General features: G+C 40.2%; 1 protein-coding gene across 1 annotated transcript in view; it reads right to left on the reverse strand.

The window, feature by feature from the left end:
• The window catches only part of LOC120993823 (dynein beta chain, flagellar outer arm-like), a 585,582-nt gene that overhangs the window by 475,080 nt on the left and 92,809 nt on the right, over positions 1-17,693 (reverse strand). Inside the window, exons 25-31 of the mRNA XM_040422290.1 lie at positions 16,690-16,812; positions 9,991-10,203; positions 5,654-5,865; positions 4,801-5,020; positions 3,382-3,535; positions 2,482-2,636; positions 1,016-1,192 (exon numbers count right to left, since the gene is read on the reverse strand). Of these exons, the coding sequence (XP_040278224.1) occupies positions 1,016-1,192; positions 2,482-2,636; positions 3,382-3,535; positions 4,801-5,020; positions 5,654-5,865; positions 9,991-10,203; positions 16,690-16,812 (1,254 nt within the window). The remainder of the gene's footprint in view (positions 1-1,015; positions 1,193-2,481; positions 2,637-3,381; positions 3,536-4,800; positions 5,021-5,653; positions 5,866-9,990; positions 10,204-16,689; positions 16,813-17,693) is intronic.

Raw genomic sequence — 17,693 nt, forward strand, 5'->3', positions numbered from 1 at the left:
GCTGCTAATGGCAATCCCCAGCAAAAATGCATACAATGGAGGATGCCTGCAGCGGACCACAAGTACCACAATGGACATCCTACACAGGATAACAAATGTGTGGATGTGATAAACCTTGGCGTGGAGCTTGGCTCAGACATGTCCTCACGTAGGACATGTTGGCTAATCTCTAAATTTTAACACCAGTTTGAGGGTTAGTAAGACCGCAGAGTGCACCTGTCTTTGTTTTTGTTATATTATATATACTGTTTATCACATCCACACATTTGCTATCCTGTGTAGGATGTCCATTGTGGTACTTGTGGTCCGCTGCAGGCATCCTCCATTGTATGAATTTTTTCTGGGGATTGCAATTAGCAGCGTACCACAAGTGCAGGATCTGCCCCCCGGTATAGATGCACCACTGCATATGGGGTTGAGCACCTCCTGCTTTTTAATACCACGCCAATTTGTAGTTTGTATTTTGAATTTTTTGGAGGTGTAGAAACTCCTAGTCTGAATGAGCCTTTATTTCCATCTACAGGCAGCATTCTGGTGCACATGTGAGGGCCGGGCAATATCAGCCAGTCTTGGGTGGGGCTCAGAGCTCTCTGCCTCCTCCCATTGTATGCATGGTCACATGCTGGAGGTTACTGGGAGATTGCTTTGAGTCAGACCTTGCGCTCCTGTAATTCGCCCACTGGCTCCTGGTATTGCCCATACGGCCCAGGTAGGTTTAGCGTTAGGTCCCGAGCTACTTGAGAAACCTTGGCGCGGTGCTCGGGCTCAGACATGTCCTCATGTAGGACATGTTGGCTATTCTCTCAATTTTAACACCAGTTTGAGGGCTTAGTAAGACCGCAGAGTGCACCTGTCTTTGTTTTTGTTATATTATATAAACATCGATAGTGACATGAAAAATGAAAATGACATCACCAAAAACTCTTTCAAATGTTTTTAACATAAAATGTAATTTAGATCATTTTCTGATTACACATTCCCTTTAATAAACACAAAGCAGAATACCCTTCCTTACCTCTATATGTTTCAGAGACTCATATAAGGACAGCGTGCTACCCCTGCCTGTCTTTCTGGAAAGGTGAAATCCACGGTCTGATTGCTTACTAAGCCTTCGGCTGCCTTTTCCAGTTGTTGTATTACGGTTTATGTCTCCTTTGGTGTAGTGACTACCAGAAATTGAACTGGTAATTTCCTGGAATAGATCACATCTGTACTTGAGATTATGTGAATTTTTAAATCAAGAGCACAAGAATAAGAATACAAAAATTTAAGTTGAAGACAGAAAAAGGAAACATAACAATAAAAATTTCTTCATGGTTTCCATAATATATTACTATACTTTCTGAATTTTAAAACAACAAAATGCACACTGGGGCAGATTTACTAACAGTGTTTAAGATTTAGACAGTGTGGGGGTAATTTATCATGAGAGTAACGGTCAAGGAAGTCATTTTCTGGATTTTCTGTTTTTGGCTGTCTCGTTTTTGTGCCAAATGTAAAAAATGTTGCGCGCCTATTATTATTTTCCATCAGCTTCTATGCCAACTGAAGTGGACTTGTGACTTTTTTTTGTAACATTTCAAATTGATAAACCTGGCTTAAAATGTAACTTTGTACAAAACACCATCACAGCCATTAGAAAACATAGAGTGACAAGAATGGTGCAAAATACATTAAAATGTCACAAATACTTTTTATATTTGCACATTTCGTACGTCACAGACAAACAGCTAAAGACATTTCACTTTTCTGGTTCAAAGACTTTCTTACATTACTCCCTGTAAAGTTAGACTAAACTGCACCAGATTTATCACAGTGGATGATGCTGGATGATAAATCTGGTGCACCTTTAGGCTGTCTAGTCTTTTAGTTGGCCTGCTCTACACTAAAATAATGCACATACTTTTGGCTCATTTTTTGGAACAAACTGTCACATCTTAAGCCATGCCCTTTCAGAAGGGGCATGTATGCATGTTTACAGCTAAGCGACACCCCCATATTATACAAGGCAGAAATTTTACAAATGTGGTATAATTCATGTACGCCATTTTTTTGGTGCACTTTTAGTACGTCTTCCCCACAATGCTTTCTTATAGCCATGCATAAAAAAATTTATACTACGTTATAAGATTATAATGTTTTATAAACCTCTAAGCCCATGAGGGGACGAAGCTATAAGGAGTCACAACCAGCCCCGTTAGATGAGGGGACCCAAGTGCCCCTTTGCCACATAAGAAGGCACCAGTGATATACTTGGTACCTGACAGATGCAGAGCCATGTTAGAGATTTTGCATTAGGTCACTAGAGCTTTAAATCACACCTTTTCACAATCTACAGAGCATAGATATGATGTAGTTCTATTCATTTGTAAACCGTTTTATTTGGTGATAATTACTGTTGGTAAACTCCTCGCCCTTCATAAACTCCTTAAGCTGAAATGCATATCATATATCATTTTGTGACTCTCTTCAGTCACATACCTCATTTTCCATTTTCCTGGGTGATAAGAGTCTGCTGTGAGGACTAAGGTCAAATATTCTACTTAGCCAGACTTCTTCACAGTTCTTCAAGGAGCTTTCAATTGTCACATCTCGAATGGCTCTCTGTACAGTTGTCCTTACATCTTCTATGTGCTCTGATATAACATAAATTGCAATGAAACAGTCTGTTAGCCTTGATACAATACACCATTGTTAACATTTTAATCTCTCGGTGTCCAACTATACAGTGGAGCTGATAATTTGGCGAAATTAATTAAGCACAATTGTAAATCATAAACATATTTCTATGATTTCTTCTTTTTTTTCTTTACAAACTACACTTTGTAGATTAAAAGATTCCAATAAAGGATCATCCATAGTAGTTTATATCTTTGCCTAGATCACAGGCCATCAAGATGCAATAAAGTTGTTGGAATAGATTTAGCTGTATGTGCTGGAATGGAGAGGATGAGGGGCTGGTTAGAACAAAGAGCTTGCAGTTATTTTCCAGATTTCTTCAGGCTGGCACATATTGCTGGCTACCAGTATGTAAAACTATCGAGGATGAAACCAGTATAATGGTTTGGCTGTGACTATAGCATTCACAACCTTCAGCTGAAAATTACCTGAAGCCCAACCCTATTCATTAAAATGGCGAAAAGATAACAGAAACACTCACATAAAAAGTCTCCCTACTGTGGTGCAGCATGGCAGTTACTCTATTGCTCAAGTTCTCACCCATTTAACAAGATAAATATACAGGACAAATGAATTCGATTTTGGGCTCTTTTTATTGGATATCATGGTATCATTGTATGTAATAAACTAGGAAATTTGGTCTTTTGAAAAAAACAAACCCCTTAAATGAACTTAACAAAACCAGTTATTTGTAAAACATACTCTGTAAGTCCATAGCAAGTAGATCACCCAGGGTCATTGCCTTTAGGCTATCGGCAGTAACTCGAAGCATGCCCCCAGTCTGGCGGACAAGTTGGTTCCAATGTCTTGTCCTCATTGCAGGATTACTGAGGTCTTCTATTAAAGGCAAGGTCATCTAGAATAATAAAAATCAAATGCTTTAGGTACGGTATAGACTGAATAGCAATCTAATAATAAAGACCACTTTCAATATATTATTGGGTCACCACTAAAAATGTACATCTCTGTATATGCTTTTTTTGGAACTAGAGTCAATAATCAACTTACAGTATGGCACTGTATGCATATACAGTAGCATATGACATAGTCTTCTGCTGGTATACATAAGGAAATCTTGCCGATGTATATCTCTAATCATAGACTCGAATACAGTCTGCACAGAGCCATAGTATTACTTTAAAGGGGTCGTGCAAGAAATGGGGAGGGTAGGCAAACCCCCCTCCCCCACTTTGCAGGACCTGTAAATAGAAGTTAACTGAAACGACTTCCTGGTTCTGGCTCCCAGCTCGTTTTCCTCCAAGCCTGCAATGCTTCACTGGGCTCCCTCGCTGTCAACATCCTGCTTGACATCGCTGCAGCCAATCACTGACCGCTGCAGAGACTGGATACCCTTGTTCCATGTGGCCATTTGTCATGAGGTAAGGGGAGCCGGTCTCCACTGCAGCCTCTGATTGGCTGTGGCAATGTTAAACAGCATGTTGACAGGGAGGGAGCCCAGAGGAGCATCACAGGCTGGGAGGAAAAGCAGCGAGGGGCAGGGAAGCAGGTATGTATTCTTCCCTTTACAGGCCCTGCCAAGTGAGGGGGTTTTCCAACTCCTACCCCCCCCCCCCCTTCATTCTTGCACAACCCCTTTAAAAATGGTTTATGTCGGCTATCTCATTTATTAAGACCGGAATTCTAGACACCGGTCTTAACCCTGAGCTGGCGCTTGATGCGCCTAAGTTATGTAGAGGTGCCAGCCTATACACAACTTAGGCACTGGCCGTGCAACTTGCATAAATCTACATCAGCTACCTTGGTGGAGATTTAAGTAATTTTCTATACCAAAAACAGGCATAGAAAATGATAATTGAGATGGGCAGGCCGGCCAGTCCACTTCGCCACCCACACCACACCGCCTTTTTCCGCCACCTCAGTAAAGTTGCGTGTGCGAGGAAAAGTCGCAGATTCAGTTGCAAATGCCTTTCGCAACTGAATCTGCGACAAAAGTATGCCAAAAAGTGGCGTACTTTGCTGACCCCCTTAAGTCCTATCCTGTGGGAGCTAACTAAGTTGTTACAATAGGACAACCCTTTTAAAGCAGTTTGGATTATAATACATAGGATCCTCATAAAAGAAAACACTACATTTATAAAAATGTCAGAAAAAAGAACTTACATGCATGATATTGACAACTTCCAACACTTTCTTGTAAACATCCCATTCTTGGATCTCTCCAGGAAAAGACTGCAAAAGAGCTAGATGTTTTTTTGTCCTTTTGTAAATTTCATCTGTGTTCATATTCTGCCACAACTCCTTCTTCCATATGTCCTGCTCTTGAAGAATTGAATCTACATGTTTCCACACAAGGCTGAGTTTCTGCAGCAGGTCTTCACAGCTAAGACAGGTCAAAAAAATAATATCAGAAGTAATCATGGCAGAAAAGATAAGGGCTCATTCAGATGAATGATTTTCCTATCTGGGTAGTAAATGGGTCAAATTCATATAACCAATTTTACATTCCGGTCCTTGCCAAGAAAATCACAACATGCACAATCCAGCTCCAATTTTCCTTCAAGACTCATTCACTCACCATTAGGTCTGCAAAAACACTGGACAGCATGCTGACGCCATCTGAGTGAGGCCAGTTTCAAAACTTCATTGTGTTTAGTAGTCACATCATGGAAGGGTTTAACGGTGTTGGAATAAGCCCTGAGGGTGCTGGTACATGGAGCGGGTCCGGCCACAGTAACTGTATGCAGATTGCCGCCGCTAATTGCTGGGTTGCACCTGGTGGCAATCCACATGCAGTTACCAGAACCGGGATGATTCAGTATTAGATGTGAAAAAAAATTATCTCTAACTGGACAACAGCAGTAGGCTGGTTTTCGAGGTTTTATAGTTTCAAGCTACAGCTGCAGTCAGATGACACGTTGAGTTGCTGTCCAAAAGTCTCCACATAGTTTTAGTCTAAAGATCTTACAATCTTTTATAAAAAAAAAAAAAAAGAAAATATGTAGATAACACATACTTGTTTAAAATGGAGAAATCAACCACCGTAGCCTCCAGAAGCTCTTGAAGTTCTTTTAGGTCCTTTGCTTCGTTTTGCAAGATTTGAACCCGAGCGTTGAAATTATAAATGATTCTAAAGGCTTCCCGTGATGTGCATTCATAGTTGTATACCTCAGAAGTCTCAATATCAGAGCCCAGAACATCAAGCGTACGTTGAAACAGTTCTAAATCCTGTTACAAAAATCAAATAAACATACAATAAAAAGACATTTCAAAATGGAGCAAATGACATAGGACATTTTCCAAAGGAGCTCTGACAAATAAAAGTTGGAATCTGATTGGTTGCTATGGTCAACAAAGCCAGTTTTACTTTGCACCACCTTTGAAATCTCCCCCATTGTTCAAATATTAACACCAAGATACTAACTACTACTTTTGCAGTGTTTTCAGTTAGACAAAAAATTGCTAAATGAAGACATGAAAGTTAAATGTTTTTTTTGAGGGGGAATTAGTTGGGGGACTACCCCAGGGACCCATGCCAATCTTTTAATATTTGTGTACCAGTATGTGTTGGGTGTGAAAAATATTGTATTGTCTAATGCATTGTGAATAATTGTAGAAGTGTATTAGTCCTTAAAGGGTAACTGTCATGTTTTCATCAAAAAAACCTAATTTTTTTTAGCATATGTTACTGCTGCAGCAGCATTATGTGTAAAGCAGTCTTTAGTTTCTTCACATACCACTGTTTTCCTTTAGTTACGGCTGTTTAAACATTTACAATATGAGGACCTTCTCAAGATGGCTCCTCTGTCAGTTCTCTGAAGCCAAATCTGCTTTCCTTCACTTCCCATACACACTTGCTGTAGCCAGCAGCTCCCTGCCAGCCAATCAGATTGGATTACTGACAGACACGCCTCCTCACTCTGAAGCCTAATGCAGGCATGCAGTGTGAAGGACCGCCCCTCCGTCTTCCTGTCTTCTTAGCCAGAGACAGACAAGCCATAGCAACTGTCTTTTAAGGGAGCAGTGGAAAGGGACACAGGACTGTTATTATAAAGTAATTACAGTTCTATTGACAATCATTGACAGACTAACTCAGGTATACATGTTTAGCTCTAATAAACTAGCAAAAGACAATGGAGGCATATGGCTAGGATATGCCCCCATTGTCTGATAGGTGCAGATCCCAGAAGTGGAGCCAAGAATGTTACAGGGAAAGTGGTAGCTGGAGTACCCCGGGTTTCCTGGGGTCCGGCCACCAACAAGCGCTCTCCCCATACAAGTGAATGGCAGCGCACCACGCTTGCGCAGCCACCTCTCCCATTCATTTCTATAGGGCCAACGGAAATAGCAAATCCAGCTCTCTGCTATTTTCGGCAGCCCCAATAGAAATGAATAGAGGGCGGCTGCTTACGCGCAGTGCGCTATCCACAACTTCTCAATCTATCCTAGCTCTATGCCCCTATTGTCTGCGATGGGAATAACCCTTTAAAATCACATTTTAGTTTATACAGGCAGAAAGTTAAATGTTTTTTTTTGTTGGGAGAATTCAATGGGATCCATGCCGATCTTTTAATATTTGTGTACCAGTATGTGTTGTGTGTGATATTGTACAGTGTATGTATGCTCAGCAGCTCAGTCTAATGCATTGTTAAATATATTTTTTGTCGCTGTCTTTAAAAGGGGCTATCACATTTTAGTTTATACAAGCAGAAAAGCTCTTGTTTTTAAGCTCTAAAGAAAGCTATGTTTTTCTCAAGACATCAGTGGAAAATCATCATGTAATTTTCGGTGACACCACTTAACCTGCACAGAATAGCATACAAGTGAATACACTGGCTTGCAAGCAGTAGTTCAATTCAATAGTACTTTAGTAATTAAACTAGATTGACCTCCTCTGTCCATGTACATTTTAAATTAAAATAACATCTGAATCTCTAAACCTTTAAGCTTCACTTATTAATTTTGACCCCTAAAAAGTAAAGTATTACAAGAAGAGGTTGCTATAGTCACTTTATTTGAAATAGATAAAGCTGAATTAGGCCTAGAGGATAAAATATTTTCCATCATGAAACATGACACAATAGTGTTTCCACTATGCACATTGCTAACCAAATACAGTGTTTGCCGCATTTGGAACCCACAGTAAGTCATTCCTCAAGTTTCTTATAATTTGTGTATGACCATCCTTGGGCTACACAGAAGCAGGAGGCACCCTGTCTACTCCACTCTTGGCAAAACAAGTATAAAACATATACAGTTTAAATTGTGGGGCCTCTTATATGCCATGAGACTGATACTTCTGGCAGAATGGGCATGACCAATCAACTGTTAGCAATATTTATTGGCAATTGTAATGCTGAGCAGCCAGTTCCTCCCAGCTGATCAGTGGCCACACATCAGTTGGTTTCCTCTGGTACATACAAATGTGGCTTCTGATCCTAACTTCAGTGACATGTTTATACAATGCTCACATCATTTTCATTAAAGAGGATCTTTTACCTAGAATTTACCTCAGCCACCCAATGAATCTATAATAATAAACTAGGCACTTCCTTAAATAATCCACACAGTTTTTTTTTAAATTAACATAGAAACATAGAATGTGTCGGCAGATAAGAACCATTTGGCCCATCTAGTCTGCCTAATATACTGAATACTATGAATAGCCCCTGGCCCTATCTTATATGAAGGATGGCCTTATGCCTATCCCATGCATGCTTAAACTCCTTCACTGTATTTGCAGCTACCACTTCTGCAGGAAGGCTATTCCATGCATCCACTACTCTCAGTAAAGTAATACTTCCTGATATTACTTTTAAACCTTTGCCCCTCTAATTTAAAACTATGTCCTCTTGTAGCAGTTTTTCTTCTTTTAAATATTCTCTCCTCTTTTACCTTGTTGATTCCCTTTATGTATTTAAAAGTTTCTATCATATCCCCTCTGTCTCGTCTTTCTTCCAAGCTATACATGTTAAGGTCCTTTAATCTTTCCTGGTAAGTTTTATCCTGCAATCCATGTACCAGTTTAGTAGCTCTTCTCTGTACTCTCTCCAAAGTATCAATATCCTTCTGGAGATATGGTCTCCAGTACTGAGCACAATACTCCAAATGAGGTCTCACTAGTGCTCTGTAGAGCAGCATGAGCACCTCCCTCTTTCTCCCTATACACCCAAGCATTCTGCTAGCATTTCCTGCTACTCTATGACATTGTCTGCCTACCTTTAAGTCTTCTGAAATAATGACCCCTAAATCCCTTTCCTCAAATACTGAGATTAGGACTGTATCACTGATTTTATATTCTGCTCTTGGGTTTTTACGCCCCAGGTGCATTATTTGGCACTTATCAACATTACATTTTAGTTGCCAGATTTTTGACCATTCCTCTAGTTTTCCTAAATCCTTTTCCATTTGGTGTATCCCTCCAGGAACATCAACCCTGTTAAAAATCTTTGTGTCATCAGGAAAAAGACACACCTTACCTTCGAGGCCTTCTGCAATTTCACTGATAAAGATATTAAACAATATGGGTCCCAGAACAGATCCCTGAGGTACCCCACTGGTAACAAGACCATGGTCTGAATATACTCCATTGACTACAACCCTCTGTTGCCTGTCCCTCAGCCATTGCCTAATCCATTCAACAATATGGGAGTCGAAGCACAAAGACTGCAATTTATTGATAAGCCTTCTATGTGGGACAGTATCAAAAGCCTTACTAAAGTCTAGATAAGCGATGTCTACCTCACCTCCGCCATCTATTATTTTAGTCACCCAATCAAAAAAATCAATAAGATTAGTTTGACATGATCTCCCTGAAGTAAACCCATGCTGTTTTTCATCTTTCAATCCATGGGATTTTAGATGTTCCACAGTCCTCTCCTTAAGTATGGTTTCCATTAATTTCCCCACTATTGATGTCAGGCTGGTTGAGCTGCTGTACATTATCTAGCTAAATGTTGTACAGTCAGTTTTCTGTGCCACTTGCACCGGGGCCCACAGGGGAATTGCTATTTCCTGATCCAGTAACTATAAAGAAGTAATAGATTACAGCAGTTTCAGTAAAACAACTGTTCTGCTTCACAAATGTTTCTTGTACATGCAAATAATATGTATGAAACATTTTAATATTCATGCATTTGCACAACAGGTTGAAATTCAGCACCAAAATAAAACTGTGAGAAGGCAGCAAAAATATTTTAGCAAAATTAGCTTTGTAGAGGCCTTTCTAAGAGTTCTCACTTGAAAATACATAAAGATTATAATGCTTTCAGTAGTTGTAACAATCTTATATAGACTGTCTTAAAATTAACGCAATCAATACAGGGATTATTGAGGATTAGTCAGAGAAATTACCCTGGTGACTATGTCAGCTTCGTGCTGTATCCTAGGACCCAGACGTTGCTTGGCAAGTGACACCTTGGTTTTCATACTGTTCCAGCGTGCAGGCATTGTCCTATAAAGAACGTCACTCTCTGCTGGAAGAGACATCAGATGCTTTCCTAAAAGAGTCACTGTCTTCTGCAACACAGCGAACTGCACCTCCATTTCCACTTGCTTGGAAGAAACCTTGTTTAGTAAAGAAATAAATACTTAGACAATACATAGACACATTAAAACAAATGCCTTATCAACCACTCAACGAGGTTTGAAATATATTGAAATTACACTAAATAGCTGTTCATTTAGTATAGGGAATGCATATACCAGTAAAACATGTAAATGTCTGCACAGCTAAGGAATCGTACCTGTAGCTACAAAGAAGTGGTTTGTGGTCCACCTGCCACCATTTTCTAAATTTCAATTCTCAGCTTTTAAGACATTCACCCCACTATCTGTAATTTTATTTTAGAAATTATACCCCTCACATTATTCAATTATTTAATTTCAAAATTTCATTTTTTGGGAGATTTTCCATTTAAATCCATTTTACCTGTAAAACAGCAAGGGTTAACAGCAAAACAAACCTCAATGTATATTACCCTGATTCTGCACTTTACAGAAACACCACATATGAAGTCATAAACTGCTGCATGGAAATGGCTGGGTTCAGAAGGGAAGGAGCGCCATATGGTTTTTGAAGGGCAGATTTTACTGGAATTTGGAATAATTTTTGTCGCATTTTAAGAGTCCCTGATGTAGAAAAACACCCCAAAAATGACCCAATTTTGGAAACTGCACCCCTCAAGAAATTTTTTATTGGGTGCAGTGAGCACTTTGACCCAACAGGCATTTAATAGGATTTATAGACAAAATGAAAAGTTTCATTTCTTCCAATAAAATGTACTTTTAGCCCTAATTCTTTCATATTCATAGGGGCTAACAGGAGAAAAAGCACCCCACAATTTGTTATGTATTTTTTCCTTAATATGGCAATAGCCCATATTTGGTAGTACACTTCTGTACAGGCACACTGCAGGGTTCAGAAGGGAAAGAACACCATTTGGCTTTTTGAAGGCAGTTTTTGCTGGACTGGTTTTCGGACCTAAAGAAACTTTGAGGTACCCCTCCCGGGCAAACTCTGAAAAAGTGACCACATTTTGAAAACAGAAAGACCACAAGTAAGACCCATTCTGGAAACTACACCCCTCAATGAATTTATCGAGGGGTGCTGAGAGTGTTTTGAGTGCCTCACAGGCATTTCATAGAATTGGTTGTGAAAATAAAAAACTTAATTTTTCCAATAAAATGTTGCTTTGCCCAACATTTTTCATTCTCACAAGTGGTAACAGGAGAAAAGAAACCTACATTTGGTTACCAATTTTCTCCTAAATATGGCAACACCCCATATGTGGTTGTAAACTGCTGTATGGTCACACTGCGGGGCTCAGAAGGAAAGTAGGGCCATTTAGCGGGCAGATTTTGCTTGAATGGTTGCCATGTCACATTTGCAGAGCTGCTGAGGTATTAGTACAGTGTAAAACCCCAAAAAATGTACCTCAGTTTGGAAAGTAAATTCACCTAGGAGTATAGTGATTGCCTTGACCCCACAGGTGTTTCACACAATTTTTTTTAAGATTGAGAAAATATACATTGTATTTCAATTATAGGTAGTTTTAGCCTCAAATATTTCATTTTCAAAAGTGGTAATAGGAGAAAAAACACCCCATTTTTTTACATAACTTTTCCCCGACAATACCCTCTATGTGGTAAAGAAATGCTGTTTAGGCGGACTGCAGAGTTCACAAGAGAATGAGCTTTTTGTACATTTGAGGCCTAGTCTGGTGATTTATACAGCACTGGCCAAAAACTGCAGAGGTTCTGAGGTGAAATAAAAAAATGAAACCCCCAAGAAGTGACCCCATTTTAGAAACTACACCCTTACAGTATGTACCAAAGGGTGTTGTGATCATTTTGACCCTACAAGTGCTTAGCAAAATTTAATGTACCGCAGATGGTGCAAAGTGAAAATTGCAATTTTTTCACAGATATGTAATTTCAATGACCAGTAGGTTGTATCCAGTGTGTGCCACTGTTAAAAGTAATGCTAGCTTCACAGTAGAGCTAAAATCTTCCGGCAGGCTGTTTTGTCACAGGAACAGCCTGTTGGAGTTCATTTTATTTACTATAATGGGTCCCAATTAGGAATCCAGCCTGTTTCTGCCATTAGTGCCAGGATTTGGCCAGACAAATACTGCTGCAAGCAGCGTTTTTTTTCACTAGTGCAGGAAACAGGCCAGATCCCCATTGTGCCCCATTACAGTCAATGGGCTCTAGCGGGGAAAGGCAGTATATGGTTACACCGTATATTATGAAGATTTAAGCGCTAGTGAGAAACTAGCCTTATCCCTCTTACTATTAGGCCTCTTTCACACTACCGTTTTTTGTTTCTGTTTTGCGGGCCGTTTTTTGCTTTCCGTATACGGTCCGTATACGGAACCATTCATTTCAATGGGTCCGCAAAAAAAAACGGAATGTACTCCGTATGCATTGTGTTTCCGTATGTCCATTTTTCCGTTCCGTTGAAAGATAGAACATGTCCTAAATTTGGCCACAAATCACGTTCCGTGGCTCCATTATAGTCAATGGGTCCGCAAAAAAAACGGAATGCATACGGAAATATCCGTTCCGTTTTTTGCGGAACCATCTATTGAAAATGTTACGCCCAGCCCAATTTTCTCTATGTAATTACTGTATACTGTATGTGCCATACGGAAAAACGGAACGGAAAAACGGAACCGAAACACAACGGAAACAAAAAAAACGGAACAACGGATCCGTGAAAAACGGAACGCAAAACACTGAAATTGACATACTGTAGTGTAAAGGGGGCCTTATGCTGTGGTTTTAGAAACATCCTACATGTGGCCTTAATCTTTTGCCTGGACATACAACAGGGCTTAGGAGTAAAAGAGAACTATGTGCATTTGCTGCACAATCTGATATTTTACGCAGCTTGAACTGTAGAAGTTACCCCATTTTGGAAACTACACCGCTCAGGGTATTTATTAATGGGTGGAGTGAGCATTTTGACCACACAAATGTTTTGCAAAAAATAATGTGCAAAGTGAACATTTTTCGACAGATATGCCATTTCAGTGCCACACCTCAAGATATTAAGGGATGGATTGCATTTTGTTGGCACAGGTATTTTGCAGAAATTACTGAGCAGTGGACCACGCAGCTGAAAATTGCAATATTTCCACAGATATCACATTTCAGTGCCCTATATGTTGTACCCAGCTGGTGCCATTTGAGACTCACATCACACTTCTTGAATTCATAGGCAGGTTCTACTGGGTACAGAAATGCCATAAATGTGGATGTAAGCTGCTGTATGGGTAAGCTGTAGGATGCAGAAGGCAAAGACCAACTTTTGGCTTTTGCAGTGCATATTTTGATAAATTGGTACATGGGCACCATGTTGCTGTTGCTCCCTCTTGGGTACCACTACAGCTATCTGCTGACAACCAGAAGTTTTTTCTTTTTTCTTTCTTTGTAAGGCCTCAGGCTACCATAGCAATCATTATCACCACATGATCGCATTGCGGGAAGTGATGTAAAGCGCTTAGGCTTTTAAGGGGTGAATACGCCAGCATCGGTGAAAACTCTGAGGTTTACAGCATCAGCCTGGGCATTATCGATAGCCAGGGCCCTGTTCCTGATCGGGCAAGCACTGCTCCTGTGCCCGCCTAATCAGCATGCTGTAACAGTAAGCCACTGGTCGTTAACCCCTTCCCGATGCGCTGTATATACATGTTGGGAAGGGGTTAATAAGAAAACAACATAGCCTACATTTAAAGGAATACTCGAGTTTTGTAATATTGATGAGCTATCCACAGGATACGTCATCATCAATACCAGATCGGTGAGGGGACAGCCCACAGCACTCTAATCTATCAGATGTTTGAAGGTGCTATACTACTTGTTTACATGCTGTCTACATTCAAATGGCAGTATAATCTAGACAGCGCGCTGGCAAACAATGAAGAGGACACAGGGCTTGTGCAAGCGACGTGGCCCCTTCAAACAGCTCATCATTGTGGTGCCAGGCATCAGACCTTTTCTTGCAATAAAAAAAATAAAGTAGCTCTACACATAAAGCAAAAAATGAGAAAAACTATCCTCACACATGAATGCACAAACAATATCTGTTTCAAAGTTATTACCAGTAGTTGGATAAAATGCCCTATTGCCCTAACCTTCAACGTATACATATATTTCCTCCTCCTAGCTTTTTTTTTTGTTTGTTTTTCATAAGGTTATTTGTTTTATTAAGATGTTTCTTAAAAAAGGCAAATATAATATTTTTACACCTTCAAACAAATATAACCATTAGCGTGAGCATATTCTGGACCAATCCTATCTTCCATTTTCCACAACTTCTCATGAGTTTTGAGTATATGGAGGCAGCTAAACATATGCAATCTACCAAAAAAATATTAAAATCTGAGGATAAGTGGGAGTCTGTGAACTGGGACATCCACAGAAAGGGACACTAGAAAGGGACTTCTGGAGCTCTTTTTAGAAGACGGAACAAATACCTCATGCTGTAGATACTGAATTTTATGCAATACAACTCTGTACCATGTGTACTTATGGTTATTTCATAGCTCGTTCACCACAAAATTCATGTGCAAGTGTGCATGTCAAATAACCCTGACCTGGAGTGAAATAGTTGGACTAGCCACTCATGGGAACTGGCACAACCTCCCTGCATAAGGATTTATCTTCTAATTAATGTGTGCTGAGGGCAAGACTTGATGTATGACTGGACTAAAGGCCAGCCAGTAATAATTGTAGTCACATCCAGTTATGTTAAATAGGTCACATTAGCAGAAACAAAACAGGTCAACAGAAAGGAACTCTTAAGCTTCTGCCAACAGAAATGATACCTCATTTGTTTAATTATAACAAAAATAAAGATGCTCCATCGAGCCGCTCTGCTCATAGCTTTATTGACACATACTGGAAGGAATATTAGTTTAATATACGGAAGGATGAGTGGCAGGAATCCCATAATTATACTGAATAAGATATGTTGAGTGTCACAAGGTGTAACAACATCTAAAATATCAATAACCTTGTACAAATGCCAGTCTTGATAAATGAGCCTCATTGACTGTACAAATCAATTCCTTGGCCTGTTTTTTTTTTACAATTCATTATAGCAAGTAAAATGTATTATCCTTGAGTCAAGACTTCTTAGCTCATGGAGGATTCCCTGAATCGGATATCACTGTAGCAAACTCTCAACTTTCATAAGTATTAGTCATTTACTATCAGAAATACACATATATTAGGCAGCAGCCCGTCTGATTCATCATTTCAAATGACCATAACAGTCAATGAGGTCCCCTCCAGATCATTGTGTCTACGGCCCATGGGGGGCTGCTGTAAAGCAATTTCTTTTTATGCTTTGTAAATGCTGTTAAGAACAGCTCAGGCAAGATGGCTGCACCCATAATAATGTTCAGGAAAAAGAAAAAATAAATCTGCAATCAGAAAATAAAATCTGATGGATATGTGCTGCTATCTGGTTTTAACTGGCAGATACAAATTTGTGTGGCACATTTTCTTTAAAACTTAAAGGGAACCTGTCATGTGGATTTTGGGTATAGAGCTGAGGACATGGGCTGCTAGATGGTCGCTAGCACATCCGCAAAATATCCATTCCCCATAGCTCTCTGTGCTTTTATTGTTTAAAAAAAAAAACATTTTTTAGAAATATAAATGAACCTTAGATGAGACCTGTCTCCTCCATGCTTCAGAGATGAGTCCAGCGTTCTCTGACTCTGAGCCCAGCCACGCCCACTGTGAAGGAGCCCAGCACCGCCCCGCATCCTCCGAATTGCCTACTTGCTCCCCGACGTCACAAAGCTAGAGCGCCGTAATCTTGCGATGCGCGAGCTAGCGCATGCGCAATTCGTTCCCTGAGGCTGATGCCAGCACAGGGAAAGAACACTATGCCGACACTGCGCATGCGCTAGCTCGCGCATCGCGAGATTACGGTGCTCTAGCTTTGTGACGTCAGGGAGCAAGGAGGAGATTCGGAGTATGTGGGGCGGTGCTGGGCTCCTTCACAGTGGGCGTGGCTGGCCTCTGGAAACGTTAGTAGCCTAATTTACATATATATAAAATCGTTTTTGTGACACAATAAAAGCACACAGAGCTATGGGGAATGGATATTGCAGATGTGCTAGCGGCGATCTAGCAGTCCATGTCCTCAGCTCTATACCCAAAATCCAGGTGACAGGTTCCCTTTAATTAATGACGCCCTAGGTCAGTGAAGGCTTACCTCTGACACTCCAGCTGTGGTGAAACCACGACTCCCAGCATTCTCCATTCATTTCTATGGAATTCTGAGAAAAACCAAGCAAGCGTACATCTTGGGAGTCATAGTTTTACCACAGCTGGAGTGCCGAAGGTCAGCCATCACAGCCCTAGGTCTTTATAAGTATTCCACCTCTGGATGTCAACAACAATCTTCCTAATCGCTGGCAGAAATCTGAAAAAGTATGAGAAACAGAGTCTTCCCACCACGAATACTTATGACATATGGTTAGGGTGAAGGAAAATGAGTAATATACTGTATGTGTAAAGGAAAGTGGTTACCTCATTAAAAAGACGCATCATCTTCATGAAAGATCCTGTATCCCGTTCTTCCCCTGTTATACTTTCTATCTGAGGTTCAGTACTTCTCAAAAAAGAATCTAAGCTTTTTAATGTAGAAGTTGTCTACAATAAAGAAAATGTGATAAGAATAACTAGGTGGACTACTAAAAGACATTCAATTACTTTTTTATTTTCTTCTGCGTAAAGTTAGGCAAAGTTCACACACTCTATGTGTTGTGAACTCAGGCAGCCTGTTCTGGCAGAAGAACGGACTGCTGGAGTTCACCATATACTGTATGGCCGTGCACCCCCCAGATCTCCACTGGCCATAGTGAGATCTGGCGGGGATTCAGCCACTTTCTGGCATAAATGCCAGCTTTTGGTAGGACAAAAACTCCTGCATACATTATGGTCAATGGAGATCTAGCCGTGTGCATCTGTGTCCGGCTGTGCCGATACGGTGAACTCCGGCAGTCTGTTCTGGAACACGCTACCGGAGTTCACCACACATATGTTAAATTAGCCATAGCTAGTTTTGTTCATACGATTTTATTGTTGTAAGGGGCATTATCTTTAAACCTTTTCACATTTAGAGATTTTAACCAACTGTGTCTGAAACAAACTTTGCCTGGTTAGGAGATCTCAAGACAGCAGGTGCTACATTTGCAAGTAACTGATATGTATATATGCACTGGAAATTTATTTGCAGATATCATTTATCTGTGCCGATGGCAAGATTCAACATTTGGTATCTGCAATATCTGCATTACAATTACCACAACAGATCAGATGGGACCCTGGAATAAAATCTGAAAAGGGTAGACATCACAAGATATCTCCCTCAAAATCTTGGCTAACATGTGAAATAAGTAAAACTCAAAACTACTGTTTGTCCATGGTCTAATCTCCAAAGCTATGTCCTTTCATTTTCTCCTTTTATCTTCTCTTGAATTTAAAGGAAGCCTGTCACCAGGAAATTCACTGTTAAACAAGGCATACTGTCT

This window comes from Bufo bufo, chromosome 3, assembly GCF_905171765.1.
Source record: "Bufo bufo chromosome 3, aBufBuf1.1, whole genome shotgun sequence".
NCBI classification, from domain to species: Eukaryota; Metazoa; Chordata; class Amphibia; order Anura; family Bufonidae; genus Bufo; species Bufo bufo.